This window comes from Macaca mulatta, chromosome 15 (assembly GCF_049350105.2).
Source record: "Macaca mulatta isolate MMU2019108-1 chromosome 15, T2T-MMU8v2.0, whole genome shotgun sequence".
Taxonomy (NCBI): domain Eukaryota; kingdom Metazoa; phylum Chordata; class Mammalia; order Primates; family Cercopithecidae; genus Macaca; species Macaca mulatta.
In genome coordinates, this window is record NC_133420.1 from 51,091,926 (window position 1) to 51,109,432 (window position 17,507).

The following is a 17,507-nucleotide window of genomic DNA, read 5'->3' on the forward strand; positions in this document are numbered from 1 at the left end:
AAGAATTCTTTACATAATCCCCTTTTCTTCCTGTCGACGTCTTTCTGTGTGATGTGTTTTTTTGGTATTCTTCAGTCGGTTTTGGTTAAAACTTAATTTTACAGGAATGATTCCAAACAGAGTAATAACACAATCAGTATAAATGGTTTCAATTAAATTTTTTAAAAAATCTCAGTTTCATTAAAAACACAAAAGCCAGTTACATGATGCTTACAAAAGATGAAACAAAATACCGTTTGATGGAAAAATACATAGGGCAAATGTGAATAAAGAGAAGATTGAATATCAACATTAGATTCAAACGACTGCTCTTTCACTGCTTTTATTTGTACAACCATTTTTCTGACAATTTGAATATACTACAATATGTAAGATAACATTTCTAAAACTAAAAGAATAATCAAGACATGGCATGTTAATTTTAATATTTAATTCATACCTGCATAAATTAATTTTTGACCTGCTACCGGAAAGGCATCTTTCCCCTTTTCAGATTCAATCTTCTCTTTCAGTGCTTTCACCTATAGGAAAAATAAAGATCTGTTTTGGAAAAAGTCTAAACAAAAAATGACAATCCAGAATCTGAATAAATAATGGAAGACAAAAATTATATACATAATTATTAATGCTTCCAAAACCTCAAAGATCGTTTTTCCAATTTGTATCAAAAAAGATTCAATATTAACTCATATTATTAGTTATGATAGGCATAAACTTTAACACCATCTGATACACACAGATTTTTAAAAATGTACTAGTTGACTTGATAATTTAAAATAAAGTTTTCAACATCAAAGTTTTGATTTATATAATGTTTATGGATTTATTTCCCACGGAGCAAGAAAGTAAAGCTCGATCACCTAAAAAGTCTCAGAAATAAAATAGTCTCATCAACAAGAAGAATACTTCAATGTTAAAGGTTAAATTGTGAATGCTAAAAGGCAAATAATTCATGTTAAGTTTTATGCTTCATTACAATCACCATGGGTGCTTTACAAACACCAATTAAAACATAATCTCTGAGGGTGGGACCTTGACATCAGTATTTTTAAAAAGCTTTACAGGTGGTTCCAAAGTTCAGCCCAGGCTGAAAACCACCAGACAACTTCAATGCTCTTAAACAAGCAGCTTAGCTTCTCTCAGAATCAGTTTCATCTATAAGAGGAGCTGGAATCCATGACCTTTAGAGTCTCTTCATTTCCTAAAATTGTGTGACAATTAGGCTCATTATACAGTATTTAGAAAAACGAGTCAATGGACTTCTTAACCTGTTAAGTAGGGAGGAAAGGAGTAAAAAAAGGCAGAGATGGCTTTCTCATTTGCCTTTATAGAACTACTTTCATTACTTTAAAGACACAAGAACCAAGGAGAAAAATTCAAATTCCTTCAATTTCCCAGAATACTTCTTGAAAATTATCTAAGTTGACAGTTCTCTGAGTTTTAGACAGAAAGAGATACAAATACAAGTTTCTCTTCTACAATTAAAAAGTGACGGTGTGTACTTCAAAGATTAAAAAAGCTTATTTAGCTTCAAATGTTAACATACAATTTCACACAATCCTCAAAACTCTGGGACAAAAGGAAATGTCACCCACTCAATTTTATAGACGAGGAGACAGAAATAAAGAGGTTACCATCCCTTATGACTCCAAAAAGTATTTTGCAAATACCATATAAACCATTCTTGCTGTACTGATCTTCCTGAAATGGATCGGTAGCATTATTGCTATTCTGATGTTCCCCAAAGTAGAAATCCATCACAAAAACCCCAATTCACTATTTTCCACTGTTCCTCATTTCAAAGGTGAAACACAAGTAAAATTTTTTTAAAGCCAAACATCAGATTTGCAAAAAAAGTAAAACAGTGTCAGTCTTCTCAGTGCTTCGTTGTTACTGTTATTTTGGCACATAGTTATTTTTTTGCAAAAAAAATTTATTGTATCTGTTTTTAAATGAACATTAATAAAATTTGTTTTAATTTCTAATATGGTAAACATTAATAAATGTAAGTACAGGCCGCGCGCGGTGGCTCAAGCCTGTAATCCCAGCACTTTGGGAGGCTGAGACGGGCGGATCACGAGGTCAGGAGATCGAGACCATCCTGGCTAACACGGTGAAACCCCGTCTCTACTAAAAAATACAAAAAACTAGCCGGGCGAGGTGGCGGGCGCCTGTAGTCCCAGCTACTCAGGAGGCTGAGACAGGAGAATGGCCCGAACCCGGGAGGCGGAGTTTGCAGTGAGCTGAGATCTGGCCACTGCACTCCAGCCTGGGCGACAGAGCGAGACTCCGTCTCAAAAAAAAAAAAAAAAGTAAGTACATTGGGTCAGGCACAGTGGCTCATGCCTGTAATCCCAGCACTTTGGGAGGCTGAGGTGGGAGGATCACCTGAGGCCAGGAGTTTGAGATCAGCCTGGCCAACATGATGAAACCCTGTCTCTACTAAAATGCAAATAATAAAAAATTAAAAAAAAAAATTAGCCGAGCATAGTGGTACATGCCTGTAATCCCAGCCCTCAATAACTTATTTAAATGTAAACAAGTTTTGAAACCAAGTCATTTGAGGACTGCTATCCTACATGCTAAAAGACTTCCCAAGTCAACTAACTGATGGCAGAGCATGGGTGGAGCACTCAGTGGTGAATGGTAAATTTCTTTTCAAATTTTGTTTATAAAGACAAGATACAATATTTGCAAGGGTGATTATTTAGGAAAACTACAATAAATTACAGATCAAGTGTAGCTCTATGCATGAACCCAGTTCTCAGAACAATACACAGTGGCTTGGCATGGAGTGGGTGCTCCATTATCCTGTGCTCGATGAATAAATGAACAGAGCATAGACATATGTAAAGAAAAAAAGACACATATGAAGGAACAAATAAAAGAAAATAAACATGCAGGAATATCTCATTCTTGACAGGTTTCAATGAAGTAAGACTTAAATATTTCATATTTCAAAAAGCCTAAATAACAGGACTCTCTAGCTTTATATATCAAAAATGAGAGAGGAGAGGACAAAAGGAAAAAAAAAAAAACCAGCACCATAAATTAAGAAAAGCTGGACCAAAACAGAAAGGCCCTTTAGTAATTTACTACTAAATAACTTTTGCTTCAAAGAAATCAAAATTGATTAAAAAATATTAAGGTTGCGCACAGTGGCTCACGCCTGTAATCCCATACTTTGGGAGGCCAAGGCAGACGGATCACCTAAGGTTGGATTCAAGACCAGCCTGGCCAACACTGTGAAACCCCATGTCTACTAAAAACACAAAAATTAGCCGGGCATGGTGGCTGCCACCTGTAATCCCAGCTACTTGGGAGTCTGAGGCAGGAGAATTGCTTGAATCCCAGGAGGCAGAGGATGCAGTGAGCCAAGATCATATCACTGCACTCCAGCCTGGACGACAGGAGCAAGACTCAGTCTCAAATACAAAACAAAACAAACACAGAATATTAAGAACATAGCAATGGGGGCTCCATACAAAACACCTATATGATTTGGCTAAAGAAGTAATTGTAGACTAAACACTAAAAATGTTTATTCAACAAAGAAGAAAAATTAACAGGCTAAACATGCAACTCAAACAGAAAAAAGGACAAATAAAAATAATAATAAAAGAAATTAAGAGGCCTGGCGCAGTGGCTCATGCCTGTAATCCCAGAACTTTGGGAGGCCGAGATGGGCAGATCACAAGGTTAAGAGATCGAAATCATCCTGGCCAACACGGAGAAACCCCGTCTGTACTAAAATACAAAAATCAGCCAGGCGTGGTGGCGCGCACTTGTAGTCCCAGCTACTCGGGAGGCTGAGAAAGGGGTATCAATTGAACCAGGGAGCCGGAGGTTGCTGTGAGACGAAATTGTGCCACTGCACTCCAGCCTGGCGACAGAGCAAGACTCCATCTCAAAAAAAAAAAAAAAAAAGCAATTAAAAAAGAGAAAAGGCAGCTGGGTGCAATGGCTCACGCCTATAATCCCAACACTCTGGAAGGCTGAAGCGGGTGGATCATTTGAGGCCAGGAGCGCAAGACCAGCCTGGCCAACATAGCGAAACCCTGTCTCCACTAAAAATACAAAAATTAACTGGGCATGGTGGCGCATGCCTGTAATCCCAGCTACTCGGGAGGCTGAGGCCGCAGTGAGTAAAGATCACGCCGCTGCACTCCAGCCCGGGTAACAGAACAAGACTGTCTCAAGAAAGAAAAAAAAAAAAAAGAGAAACAAGGCACAAAACTATTCGTGCACTAATAAAAAAATTGGACAAATGACATGGCAGGCAATTCACAATTACAGTCACAGCACAGAAAAGCTCAACTTCATTAGTAACCAAACACATAAATGATGCCTCATGTTATTAATCCAATAGACTACCACACTGGAAAGACTGGTTTGAATAATTCTCGGCATTGAAAGTGAAGAAATACATTCTCAGAATAAGAATTAAAGTATCAAATGATCAAATTTTTTGAGGGCAACATGCCAAGATGCTTCAACATTTTTAAGGTAGTGGGGGAAGGCACGGGGATTTGACCCAACAGTATCACTGTTGGGTCCAAGACTTTGGAATCAGGTTCACTGACCTGTCTGAAATTCTGGCATTGTTCCTTACCTTGAACAAAACAGTGATCTTTACTTACAATCCAATCTATACTCATAGAACACAGGCTGAATTCTATCATCTACAAACCACTCTATGTTTAAAATTATAAGTGACCAATCTCCGGTTCCTACCAGCTCTTAGTAACTGTTCACTACACTTGCTCTTGAACCTCCGTAAGACTTGATCCCTAGAGTTTCTACTTTCATTTTGATCTTCACTATCAGCTCTATTTTGCTTAGACAACACTGTCACTGCTCTTATCACGTTCTTTCTAATATCAAAAACTTCCTTGTCTTTTGGCTGCTTCTGACACACAGAATTCTGTATTTGGACTAACACCATCTGTTTCTGTCAGTACTCAACCTCTAAAATTTACTCCAACCACTCTGTAGTGTCTCACTGTCCTAACCTTGCTTAGCTAACAAATCTCAACTTTTACCTAAGAGACTGCCTATCTACATTTATACCTAGTTTTCTAAATGCTAGTGGAGAAAAGGATACACTAAATCTTCTGTTCCCCCTGGTTAGCCCTATTCTCCATCCTCCAAAAGAATATCTTAAATCTGCATTCTACTCTAAATCTGATTCCCAGCATCCTCTCATACTCTCTGCAGGTGACTACTTTCTACCTTATTAAAAAAAGATAGAGGAACTTATTTTCAACTTTCTGTTTAACTTTGTCGCATCCAGACCCACCTACATCTCCATCCAGACCCACCTACATCTCCATCAAGACCCACCTACATCTCCTTCTCACCTATTAAATGAAAGAAGAATCTCTTTCTTTCAAACCTAATTCTTTCCACCTGTCCTCTGGTTCGCCTCCAAGTATTTTTCAGTATCTTACTAAATTCATTATATTGCCTATCTCCCCCAGCTTTTTCAGCCTCTCTTCGCTCAGTTCACTTCCATTCACACTCAGACCTAATTCTTTATCATTTTAAAAACAAACACTTAACAATCTCATCTCCTCCTAGACTCTCTCTCCCCTCTTAATCTAATTCTTCAAAAACTTAAACACACACCACTGTCTTCACTTACTCATAATCCAAAACCAACTACTCAAAAGAGAGCAATATTGTGCTGATAAACAAAAACATGAAATTTATTCTCATTCTGCTTCTTATTTTCTCTGGTAGTGCCGCCCCCCGCCTCCCCACCCCCACCACTGGCCATTCCATTAACACTGCTCTTTACCCGTATCACTGAATTCTGCAACATCATAAGAAGACACTTCTTAATCCTCTCCTATCTTCCTCTTGTCACGTGTGACAGTACTGACTTGTCCCTCCTTTATATACTACCATCCTTTGGCTTCCAGGATGTCATACTTTTGGTTTTCCTATCTCTCCGTTCACTGCTTCACGAAATCCTCCTCCCTGGCCAGCCCTTTAAGTGTTACTTAAGACTTCCAGGATAATCCATCGTGTCTACTCCTAGTTTTAATAACTATGCAGATGTCATCTGTATTTCTAGCCCAGCTGTCTCTCCCTGACCTTCATTTATACACACTTAACTCTCTACTGAACACCTTCACACGCTGTCCTAGAGGCATTTAAACCATAATGTATCTGTGGAAGAACTGTATCTAAATTACTTTGTTTTAATCATCCCTAACCCAATCTAATTGGGCGTACTTTAAAACAGATTAGCAAGAAAGACTGCCTTCTTTCTGGATGCTTCAAAGGAAGAGGTAGAACTCAGCACAGGTTTCTCTTGGAAAGGATATGGCCCACAATAGATGCAATTATGACTCCTTTAACTGAGCTGAGCCCCACGCCAACGCTCCCATTCCAGTAAGCCATCTCGACAGAGTGAATATAAACGTGAGCACCACAGTCCCAGTACATAACCAGGGCTAGAACTTTCATTGTGCCGCATATCCCGCTATATAAATAATGGTGGTTTATCATCAATTCCACTAGAGACAAAGCCATGGTTAACATTCAAGAAATCAAACATTTTTTTCTAGCTACTTAATTATCTCTTATAAAATTGTGCATTTTAAAATAAAAACGTACTCAATATAATATTCAACATGATGGGCATGGTTTTTCCTTTTTCCTGCAAAGGAAGACAATCATAATAGTGTATTTAAAAGTGCCACCACATGGTGGGCGCCTGTAGTCCCAGCTACTCGGGAGGCTGAAGCAGGAGAATGGCGTGAACCCGGGAGGCGGAGCTTGCAGTGAGCCGAGATCGCGCCACTGCACTCCAGTCTGGGCGACAGAGCGAGACCCCATCTAAAAAAAAGTGCCACCACAAAGCCACAAAGCTAAACTTACCATTTAATTATTTCCTAATGTGAGCACTACTGTGCATCTCTGTGGCAATGGCACTATTTTAGTTCAGGCCAACAACCATTAAAAGTAGTCCTTTCCCCCGTTATCCCAATAGTTCGAGGTCAGCCTGGTCAACATAGTGAGCCACCATCTCAAAAAAAATTGTTTTTAATTAGACGGGTGCTGTGGTGCCTGCTTGTAGTCCCAGTTACCTCAGGAGGCTGAGATAAAGGACTGACTGAGCCCAGGAGTTCAAGGTTGGAGTGAGAGATAATCTTGTCAGTGTACTCCAGCCTGAGCAACACAGCAAGACTCTGTCTCTTAAAAAAAGTAGTCATTTTCATTTGACAAATTTAGGTCATGCATGAGACATCAAAATAATATCTCGTAAATCATGTTCCTATGATAGTATAATGAGCTGCCATGTCAATCTTCTTACACAGCACTTTGCATAAGATTTCTAGGCTACTGATTGTTAATTAGGTCAGCAACTGCATATTCCATATAACAGCTTGCTCAATGTTACAGTATTACTTTTCTTACTTCTGTAACTATGTTGTTCCTTATTACTGTTATAACTACATACAGTAAAAATAATGGTGTAAAGTTTTAATGGGTAGCCCTGAAATATAACATCTGAATAAAAGCTAATGTAGGCTATGTACCTGCCATATGCCAGGCAGTGTACTAAGAGCCTCACAATAATTAACTTTTAATCTGTACTACATCTCTATGAGGTTGTAGTAGCCAACATCCAAGATGGCCCCCAATGACTCCCATCTCTTGGCATTCAAGTCTTCGTACATACCCTTCACACACTGAATTATGGCTAGATCACAAGAACAGTAAGATACTGCTGAAGTAAAAGTGTGACTTCTGAGGCTGGTTTATACATAAAAGCCATTGTTTCTATTTTGCTCTCTTGGATCACTCACACTGGGAGAAGCCAGCCACAATGTCATGAGGACACTCAGGCATCCTGGGGAGAGGCCCATATGGGGAGGATCTGAGGCCTCCAGTCAATAACCATCACCAAGTTGTTAACCATGTGAGGAAGTCACTTGCAGTGGGAACCCTCCAGCCAGTCAAGCCTTTAACGTACAGAATGAAGCCCTTAAATGCAACTTCCTGAGACTCTAAATAAGAACCACAGAGCTAAAATACCCCTGAATTCCTGACTCACAGAAACTATGAAATAGTAAGTATTTACTGTTTTAATTACATTTTAGGGTAATCTGTTATGCAGTAATAGGGTAACTAGTACACAGGTAGATACTATTATCCTTTTTCTGATGGGTACACTAAGGCAGATGAAATAGAAAGGTTAAACACATAGGTTCTAGAGGCAGAGTCCCTAAATTTGAATCCTGGCTACTCATATGGAAGACAGTATTTATAAATAACAAATAATGTTTGTAAGCACTGATCAGCCATTTTTTTTTTTTTTTTGAGACAGAGTCTCGCTCTGTCACCAGGCTGGAGTGCAGTGGTGCGATCTCGGCTCACTGCAACCTCCACCTCCCAGGTTCAAGTGACTCTCCTGCCTCAGCCTCCCAAGTAGCTGGGACTACAGGTGTGCGCCACCAAGCCCAGCTAATTTTTTGTATTTTTAGTAGAGACAGGGTTTCACCATGTCGGTCGGGATGGTCTCGAACTCCTGACCTCATGATCCGCCCGCCTCAGCCTCCCAAAGTACTGGGATTACAGGCGTGAGCCACCGCTCCCAGCCTGACCAGGAATTTTTTAAGGCAATCTGACACACTTTGACCAAATAATTCCACATCTAGAAATCAATGCTAGAGGTGCTTATGTAACTACTTCAAAGACAAAGGTACAAAGTATGTGCACTACAATGCTGTTTGCAATACTACAAACTGAAAACAACCCTAAACATCCACAAAGGAGAAGTGGTAAAATAAATTAATGTACATACATTCATTTGAACACTATGCAATATAAACGAATGAAATATTTATAACTATCTTTGAGGGAAAAAAGCTAGTTGCTAAGCAATTAATTTTTTTAAACAGTGTAGCTGTGTTCATGTATTATGTGTAAATATATTTTTAAAAAAGACTAGAAGCCAATCACATTTTACTATATTTACTACAACGAGCCTGAATTATTTGAGTAATTCAGGGAAAACTGGACTTTCAAACAGAAAAAGAGAGACTTCATTCAAAAGAAAAAGGTCTAAGGCAGTTCTAATACTACACGGACTAATTAAAAAACAGTAATAGCAATTAAATTTTGGCAATCAACAATTAGCAAAATAAAGGAGATTCCCAAAGCCAAATATGTTTACTAAAGGATTTCTTATGTTTACACTACAGGCAATGCTTTTTCTTTTTTGGTTCTTTGGTTGATCTCCTTCCACTTGAGAAACTGGTACACGGACCAGAGTACTTCCTGGGGAATTTCTGTACCAAGGTAGGTTCCTGATAATTCTACAAATACAAATTTGATTTTAAAAATGTCAGCTGACTTCAGTACAAACAGGAAAAATCTCCTCACTGGACCCTAGCAATAAAATAATTTAGTAAAGGAGATTTTTACAACAGAAACAATAACTGGTAACATAAAATGAATTATACGACAAGAGGCAGGCACTATAACAAAGGCAATCCTCAAACTGGGGTTATGATCCAAAAGGCTATTATTTTAAATAAATTATTTGAAATTCAAAACCCATTTGTCCCACAGAAATGAGCCTAAATACCATGTAAAACGGTACTTAGGCTCTTAAGTCAGCCAATACATGCCAGTTTAATCTATTCTAAAATATATTCCTAAGAGTATGATTTCAACAAGATGAAAAGAAACACAGGAATTTGAAAATTGAGTAAGCAGAATTCCCAAAATACCTGTAAGTTTCTATATAAGCAAAGAATAGATCTCTCCAGTGCACCAGCAAAAACAAGGTGCCTACCTAATTCAACCAGAAGTATGTGGGGAATAATGGGTGAAAACAATTTTATCTACCCGTTTAAGCCTCTAGGATCTGCTCATGTATTATCAGTCATTTGTAGCTGGTCTACCTGCTCTGCTGAAGTAAGTTTATATAATGTTTAAAAGGTTTATAAAGCTAATTCAGTTGTAAGATTAGCGTTCCTGACACTACAAAAGACATTTATTTATCTAAACTTATAGGGAACAGATGGTGTAGTGTCCTTTGGCAGGATTCACTGTGCCACAGTAGGGTTAAATTCAGCAAATTTCTTTCAGAAATTAACCGGAATCCTATATGGCATCTATCACAGCAGGACCTTGTTCATTGCTTTTACACACTGTTCAAAATTGCTGATTATGTCAATCTAAGAGAATGAGAATATCTCATTCATACAAACCTTTTAAAGAAAGGATAGTGAAATGATCAAAATAAAAACTGATGAAAGCAGGTTGTTTAAAAACTGCAAAACTTATTTCTAATTTCACAATTCACTAAATATTTCCATGCCCATGATCTCACCTGATTTTCACAACCATTAGGAAAGCAGTTCAATTATTATTACTCCCATTTTAATAATGAGGAGAAAGATTTTTTTAAAAGTATTGTGCTTAAGGATGAAGCACAAGTACAAAGTTGTGAGGACTCCCTTTTAGGAACAGTATGGTAGATCTGAAAAGAGCAAGATGTGGAAAAAAGTAAACAGAATTAAGAGATACTCCTGAATTTTCTTGAGAAGCAGGGAAATAGGGCAGCAGAGGGATGTGGAGATGAGGGACTGTATCATTAGGATGGGGAAAAATTGTATACCCTAGAAATGGGAAAAATCAGTGATGAAGAGAAAAGATCTGATGGAGTGATGTCCTTCACACATGACAGGGGATGAAGCATAGTGGAAAAGTGGAAGGACCTGCCTTAGATAGCACCATCCACAATTCAGAACTATCTACAGTAAGAGGAGGCTAGCAGGTAGGTAGCTATGGTAGGACCTTGTAGACATTCTGTCTCGATTATTTCTAAATTCTCAATCAAATAAAGACTAGGGTTGTCAAATGAAAATAAGGAAGGTAGATGATATGAAAGCATCCTGTGGCAGTGGAAGAGTGACTAGTAAACTGTAAGACTGTCAGGTGCTGCACACTAAGGACCCAATTAAGGTTCCTTCGTGTGTCTTAGTGTTCCTTACTGCTCATGAATTTAAGTTCCTTAATGTTCATAAATTTAAGCGAGACAAGTCAATGTGGCAACAGGTGCATCTCTGGCCACTCAGGTGCAAGTACAAACACTGAGTTGAATTTAATCATATTTGAGGCTTTCTAAGCAAGAACAATGGAGGGAGAGTCGGACCACATTACCAAGCACTGTTAATATTATTTCAAAACTCATATACCAATAATTTAGTACTTTTATACTAGTATTCTCATTTTACAGCAGAGGACCAAAAGGCACATACTGAGTAACTTGCCTGAGGTCACACAGCAAGTGGTACAGCCAACTGTACCTCTCAAAACATATCCTAATTCCATCTCCTCTGCTCTACATCTCCAAATCCTCTACATCTCCACTGCTACTGCCCTGGTTCAAGCTTCAATTACTTAAAACTACTGCACAAGCCCCCTAACTGATGTCTCTGCTTTTCACTCTTGCCCACCCCACAGCATCAAAGTAACCTTTAAAAATCCTAAAAGAAATATTTCCCGGCTGGGTATGCGGGCTTGTGCCTGTCATCCCAACACTTTAGGAGGCTGAGGCAGGAGGATCACTTGAGGCTAGAAGTTGGAGACCAGCCTGGGCAAAACATCAAGACCCCATCTCTACAAAAACTAAAAATTAGCTGGGAGTGGTGGCATGCCCCCATAGTCCCAGCTACTGGGGAAGGCTTAGGGTGGAGGATCACTTGAACCCAGGAGTTTGGGGCTGCAGTGAGCTATGATCATGCCACAGTACTCTAGCCTGGATGACAGGGCAAGACCTTGTCGAAAAAGGAAGGGAAGTAAGGGAGGGAAAGGAGGGAGTGGAGAAGGAAGGGAGGAAAGGAAGGAAGGAGGGAAGGAGAGGAAAAGAGACGGAAGGGAGGAAGGGAGAAAAGAAGGGAGGGAGGGAAAAAGAGAGAGAAAAGAGAGACAGAGATAAATAAACAAAGATTTCTGTTCTGCTTGTAAATGTTTCCAATTTTAGCCTGAAAACCCCTAGCCTACAATGCTCTGGCCACTTGCCTAACTCACTCTCTTATCTCTTATCCATCACCTTAGCAATGCAGGCTTTTTTAGTTCCCAAAACACATTCTTAAAGGTCTTTGCCCTAGCAGTTCCCTACAGAAAACACTCTCCTCATCTCAAGTGCTCATTTTTACTCAGCTCTCAGCTTAAATGTCACCTTATTCAGAAAGGCCTTCAGTGACTAGTAAATTTAAAAGTAGTCACCCAGATTTCCTGAGTTCAGGAGTTCGAGACCACCCAGGGCAACATGGTGAAACCCCATGTCTACTAAAAATACAAAGAAATTAACCACGTGTGATGAGGCACACCTCTAGTCCCAGCTACTTGGGAGGCTGAGGCAGCAGAATCGCTTGAGCCCCAGAGCCGAAGGTGAGCTCCCCCAATGTAGTGTGTTTGCATGTTGATTTATTTATTTAATAAATACTTTCTGTGTACTTACTAGATGTCAGGCCCTGCTGTGATGGTATGTGCATTCTAGTGGGATAAAACTGGCAAAAAACAAATTTTAAGAACCAGGTAATGGTGTAAGTGCTATGCAGAAAGTTGAAATAGGATAAAGTATTTGGCGCCATCTCAGCTCACCGCAACCTCCTCCTGCTGGGTTCAAGCGACTCTCCTGCCTCAGCCTCCCAAGTGGCTGGGATTACAGGCATGCATCACCACGCCCAGCTAATTTTCTATTTTTAGTAGAGACCAGGTTTCACCATGTTGGTCAGGCTGGTCTTGAACTCCTGACCTCAGGTGATCCACCCGCCTCGGCCTCCCAAAGTGCTGGGTAAAATAGTATTTTATAATAACCACATTATAGAGATAAACCACAAAATTAGGTAATTCTTCACAGCATACTAATATGCTATTTACAGATATTAAAACAATGATATCTTTACAATTCTCTTAGCAAACACATCCAATGTATATGTAGAATTTTAATGTCACTTATATAGTAATCCAATCACATTTCAGCTTCTGCATTTAAAGTCTCATCTCAAATTTACTGAGTTTTGTTTTTAGTTCTTCAAAGCAAACAGTGTCAAGAGTTAGACTGCAGGATTAATTTGTATACCACATACTCTTTCTTGTCACCATTTCAGTGATGCAATAAAATACTGCACTGTATTTTTTATCTCAAAAGGTTTATTCTTAAATCTACCTTTCTTAATGGCTTCAAGCAACAGTAACATAAAAAACTAAGTGACTACAAAACTGAGCTTAAAAACTATTCCATTTCCCTCTAAATGTCCACGACACCATTAAACTTCAAAAAAAAATTTTTTTTTTTTTTTTTTGAGACAGAGTCTCACTTTGTCGCCCAGGCTGCAGTGCAATGTCGCAATCTCAGCTCACTGCAACCTCTGCCTCCAGGATTCAAGCGATTCTCCTGCCTCAGTCTCCCAAGTAGCTGGGACTACTTGGGAGGAGCATGCCACCACACCTGGCTAATTTTTTGTATTTTTTTAGTAGAGCCGAGGTTTCACTGCGTTAGCCAGGATGGTCTCAATCTCCTGACCTTGTGATCTGCCCGCCTCGGCCTCCCAAAGTGCTGGGATTACAGGCACGAGCCACCGCGCCCAGCCTAAACTTCAGAATTTTAAAAAATTTCAGAGAAGCAGTGGTCTATTAGACATCTCAAAATGCTTTAATATGTAGGCTACTTAAATGTCTCCCACAATTTTTACAGTAAAAAAAAAAAAAAAAAGCACACAATGAAGAACATCTCCTAGCAATGATCTCCCTACCCCACACATACCACCTTCTCATTTTGTTTCTGTATTGTTTGAATATTTTATAAGACGGTTTGCATTACAATTGTAAAAACAAAGACCTTTGTAAAGGTTAACATTAAAGGTAGTGGTCATGTCATGTATCACGGTAATAGTCAAGTAAATGGTACAAAATGCCTAATAAGTCTAAGAAAGTTTTGTTAAAACTAGGGCAAATAAAAACACCTTAAAACAAATTATCTTGCTTTTTCCAATGTGTATATCCCCTACTCTATAGCTACTGAGATTTGACTAAGTCAATAAGGCTCCCAGAAGCCCCAGGTCACATTCTACAGGTCCCTGTACTCCTCCAGTCCTGCCAGCAAAGCTCACTAAACATTTACTTGTTCAACAAATGAATCACTCCCATGATTCCCCTTGTCGCACAGTCCTTTCTTCCATTTTTGCTCATGCTCATCTCAAGCTCACAAGAGCTTCTATACTGGCTACGTAAGTCACTTAATTTCCTTGGTTCCTTCTTAAACAAGGACAAATCTCTGAGTTGACCAAAATACAGGTCTCAATAAGATCCAATCTTGTCTTTATTTTAGATCTATTTCTAATATCCTTGGTTACCTAGTTCTCACAACAACTTACAAACAGAACACTTAGTGTTGCTCTATTAAATACAATTTTCTTTGTGTATTTCTTACTGGAACTCTAAAGTGTTGTATCAAAAACAAATATTAAATAAAACACATTACAAATATAGAATTGAAAATGTTGTCATGAAAACTATTTCCTAAAGTGATTAAAATAAAAACTGACAAGTCATTAAATGCAAACGTTCCATATATCCCAGGGGAAATGCTTTAATTTCGTGCCCCAGACTAACAGTATTAGTTTTTTTATACTAATAGAAACAAAATTATATTTATTTATGTAAATAGCAGCAAAAGCTGTAGAAGCCACTCCCTAACAATGGGCTTCTCAAAAATATACTTCCCGAAGTGTAACATATTACTTTTCCTTGAAAATAAACTGGAAAACAGCAAAAATAGTTAAGAATTTATATAAACACAGGTACAGCATTAACTCTCAGTTAACACTGCATGTGTAAAGTGCCTAAAACGCTAAACAAACCCTACAGAACATAAATACTTCAGTGGAGCTGTTGAAAGAGTCACTGCATAACTTCAATACACCCACAAATATTTACCAAAAAGCCACAATCTTTCTTTAGGTTTCAATAATTCTGAAATTAACTGAGTATTATAAGCCGATTAAGTTACTGTGGCACCAACATTTGTTACCACAAAGAACCAAAGTCAAATAGGCATTTTACATAGTTTGTCTGAAATCATCAAACTCCATTTTAACTTTCACCCTTCAACTTATTAATACACATTAAGCAGTAAAGAAATACTCAAGAGGAATCTGATTCTATTAGTGCTGTCAGTCCACAGGGTGTTGTCAATTACTTCTGAGGACACTGAAAAGTTTCTCATGTATAATTGAGATCTACTGTTCCTTTAAGAAGTTAATCACACAGCATACACCTACATATATTCTGAAATCAAGTAATTTTGTACCAAAAATCCCAAAAAGGTTGTTTTTTAAAAAATTAAAGATGTACAAAACTTAAGATTAAATGAGGTAAGTAAAACGTAACACTGTATCTCCACTTAAAGGAATCCATTGTTTAAATAATCGATTCCACTTACTGACCACCAAGTAAACACATACCATTTAATCTTCACATCTCTGCAAGGCAGGTATTATCCCTATTATACAGAAGATGAAACTAAGATAGCGTAATTTGCCCAAGGTCATAGCAAATAAGTTACAAAACCACAAATGGAACTCAGGTCTACTTAACACCAAAGCCCCTGATCTCCACCCAAAATAGAATCAACTACTTTTAAAAATAGAGTTGGGCAGAAAGCTGCTGGTTTAAACTTAGTATTATGACAATCTTAGCGGTGTATTCCCGAACATAAGCAGTAAATTCACACGGCGTTTTTAGCTTCTTGGCATAAAGTTGTACTGACCTCAACAGTGTCTCTTTATGCAGTCACAAATACAGAAAAATGTATAATGTGGACTTCTGAAATGTTTAAGGCTTTAACTGCAGAAGGGATTCAAAGTTGTTGTTTTTTTTTTCTTTTTTCCCCCTTGAACCGCTACTGTTTGGGGGATCAGGGGAGGGTGGGTGCAGGGTTCCAACTCCTACAATTCCAAGATTTCTAATGCAGAAACCCCGTTAAATCTGAGGTTTAGTTTGAGCCTGGATGGATTTGAAGGGTTCTAACGCTAAAACCAACACTAAAGAGGCCTCAAAGTGCAATCTACGCAAGGGTGTGGGTTTGGTGGCGGGAGGAAGGGAGCAGAACGATTCATTTGCAAATAAAAGGGTTAACAATTCTGTGGGGAAAGGGGTAAATTCATTTTCACCACTACTCACCTCTCACTCGGCGGCAAACGGAACCTGATACTTTTTTTTTAAGGCTCATCTTCTCGGGTTACCAACTCTGGGACCTAAGCGCCTAACCAGGTCCACACATGGGTAGTGGCGACGCCTACGTCTCCCTCCCCCACCTGTGCACCCACACCAGAAAGCCAGGCCCCACTGCCGAGACGGCCTGGACCTCCCCATCCCCCTCCGGCCCCGCTAGCACGAGCTCCTAGGCCCAGGCCCGCGGGCGTGCGCTCCACGCCATCTGCCACCAGGCCTTCGGCGTCCAGCCACTGCTTCCCCTTTCTCCTGCCACAAAGCCCGTGGCCAAGCCAGGAGAGTTGGCTCCGCTGTACGCCGCCAGGGCCAGGGCCGGCACCGGGACTCAGGGCCCTCAACGCGCCCTCCGGGGCTTCCCCCGCTGGAGCGCGCCGCCCAGCCCCGCGAGCTCCTGGCGCTCCCCGCGGCCCGCACGCGGCCGCCCCTGCCCCCGGCCCGCGCGCATACCGTCTCCTCGGGGTCGATGTCTATTTTGAAGGTCTGCTGCTGGAGGGTCTTCAGGGTGACCTGCATGGTGCCGCCGCGCAGCTCTGCTGCCGGGCCTGCGCCGGGTGCTGGCCGCTGGGCGGGGTCTGTGGCCTGGCGGGGCCCCGGGGTCGCCCGCGCTCCTCGCGCTCTGGGGAGGAAGGCGGTGGGGGTGGGGGCTTGTCACATTCGCCCAGCGGAGCGGCCTCTCCCCCAGCCCGTGCCCCGGACCGCGCCGCTGCCTCCGCGACTGCGGCCTTCCCCGCGAGCTCGGGCCGCCGTGCTTCCTCACGCGCCGAGCGCCAGCCACTGAGTCTGCAGGAGGCGCAAGGGGCTCGGCGAGACAAGCAGGGAATCCGCTAGCTCACCACAGGATGGTGGCCGCCATCATCGTGACTCGCCGAGACGTGCCCCCTCCCCCACGCGAAAAACCTGGGGGGATGGGGCCGGGCGGGCGGAGCGCGCAGGCGTGGGGGGGGTGCAGCGACGCTTTGCGCAGGCGCGGCAGACGACTCCGCCCCGGAATTGGGGGCGGGGCGGAAGGCGGCTCTGGAATGTCGGCGGCCTGGACCCGGATTGCGCAGGCGCGTTCCGTGGGCGGCAGGGGCTCTCGGGGTTTCCTCCTAGCGACTATTACTGGGGCGTTCTCTCCGCCCGCCGCCTCTCCGCGTCTGCAGACTCCGCCCGACTGCCGAAGTTACGCAATATGTAGCCCGGGAAGCGCTACGTGGAGACCCGGCAGAGTGGATGCCGAGCCCTGGAGCGGGGGAGTAATC

General features: G+C 41.0%; 2 protein-coding genes across 3 annotated transcripts in view; both read right to left on the bottom strand.

Annotated features, from left to right (window-relative positions):
• RAD23B (RAD23 homolog B, nucleotide excision repair protein) overlaps window positions 1–17,150 on the bottom strand; it is a 46,121-nt gene extending 28,971 nt beyond the window's left edge. The window contains exons 1-2 of one of the 2 annotated variants that reach the window (XM_077965368.1): window positions 16,216–16,649; window positions 440–521 (exon numbers count right to left, since the gene is read on the bottom strand). Coding sequence is in view for 1 of the 2 variants with exons in the window: in NM_001261788.1 (NP_001248717.1) it covers window positions 440–521; window positions 16,714–16,779 (148 nt within the window). In the remaining variant the exon portion in view is untranslated. Of the gene's footprint in view, window positions 1–439; window positions 522–16,215; window positions 16,650–16,713 lie in introns of those variants that run through there. The other variant, NM_001261788.1, reaches the window with a different exon arrangement.
• On the bottom strand, window positions 2,634–7,863 carry LOC144334877 (uncharacterized). The gene is made up of 4 exons (XM_077966713.1): window positions 7,821–7,863; window positions 7,638–7,714; window positions 6,711–6,878; window positions 2,634–4,146 (listed from the first exon to the last, which is right to left on the bottom strand). Exons 1-4 carry the CDS (start codon window positions 7,861–7,863, stop codon window positions 3,748–3,750), a joined length of 687 nt encoding a protein of 228 aa, XP_077822839.1. The 3' UTR covers window positions 2,634–3,747.
• Window positions 17,151–17,507: the final 357 nt, after the last annotated feature.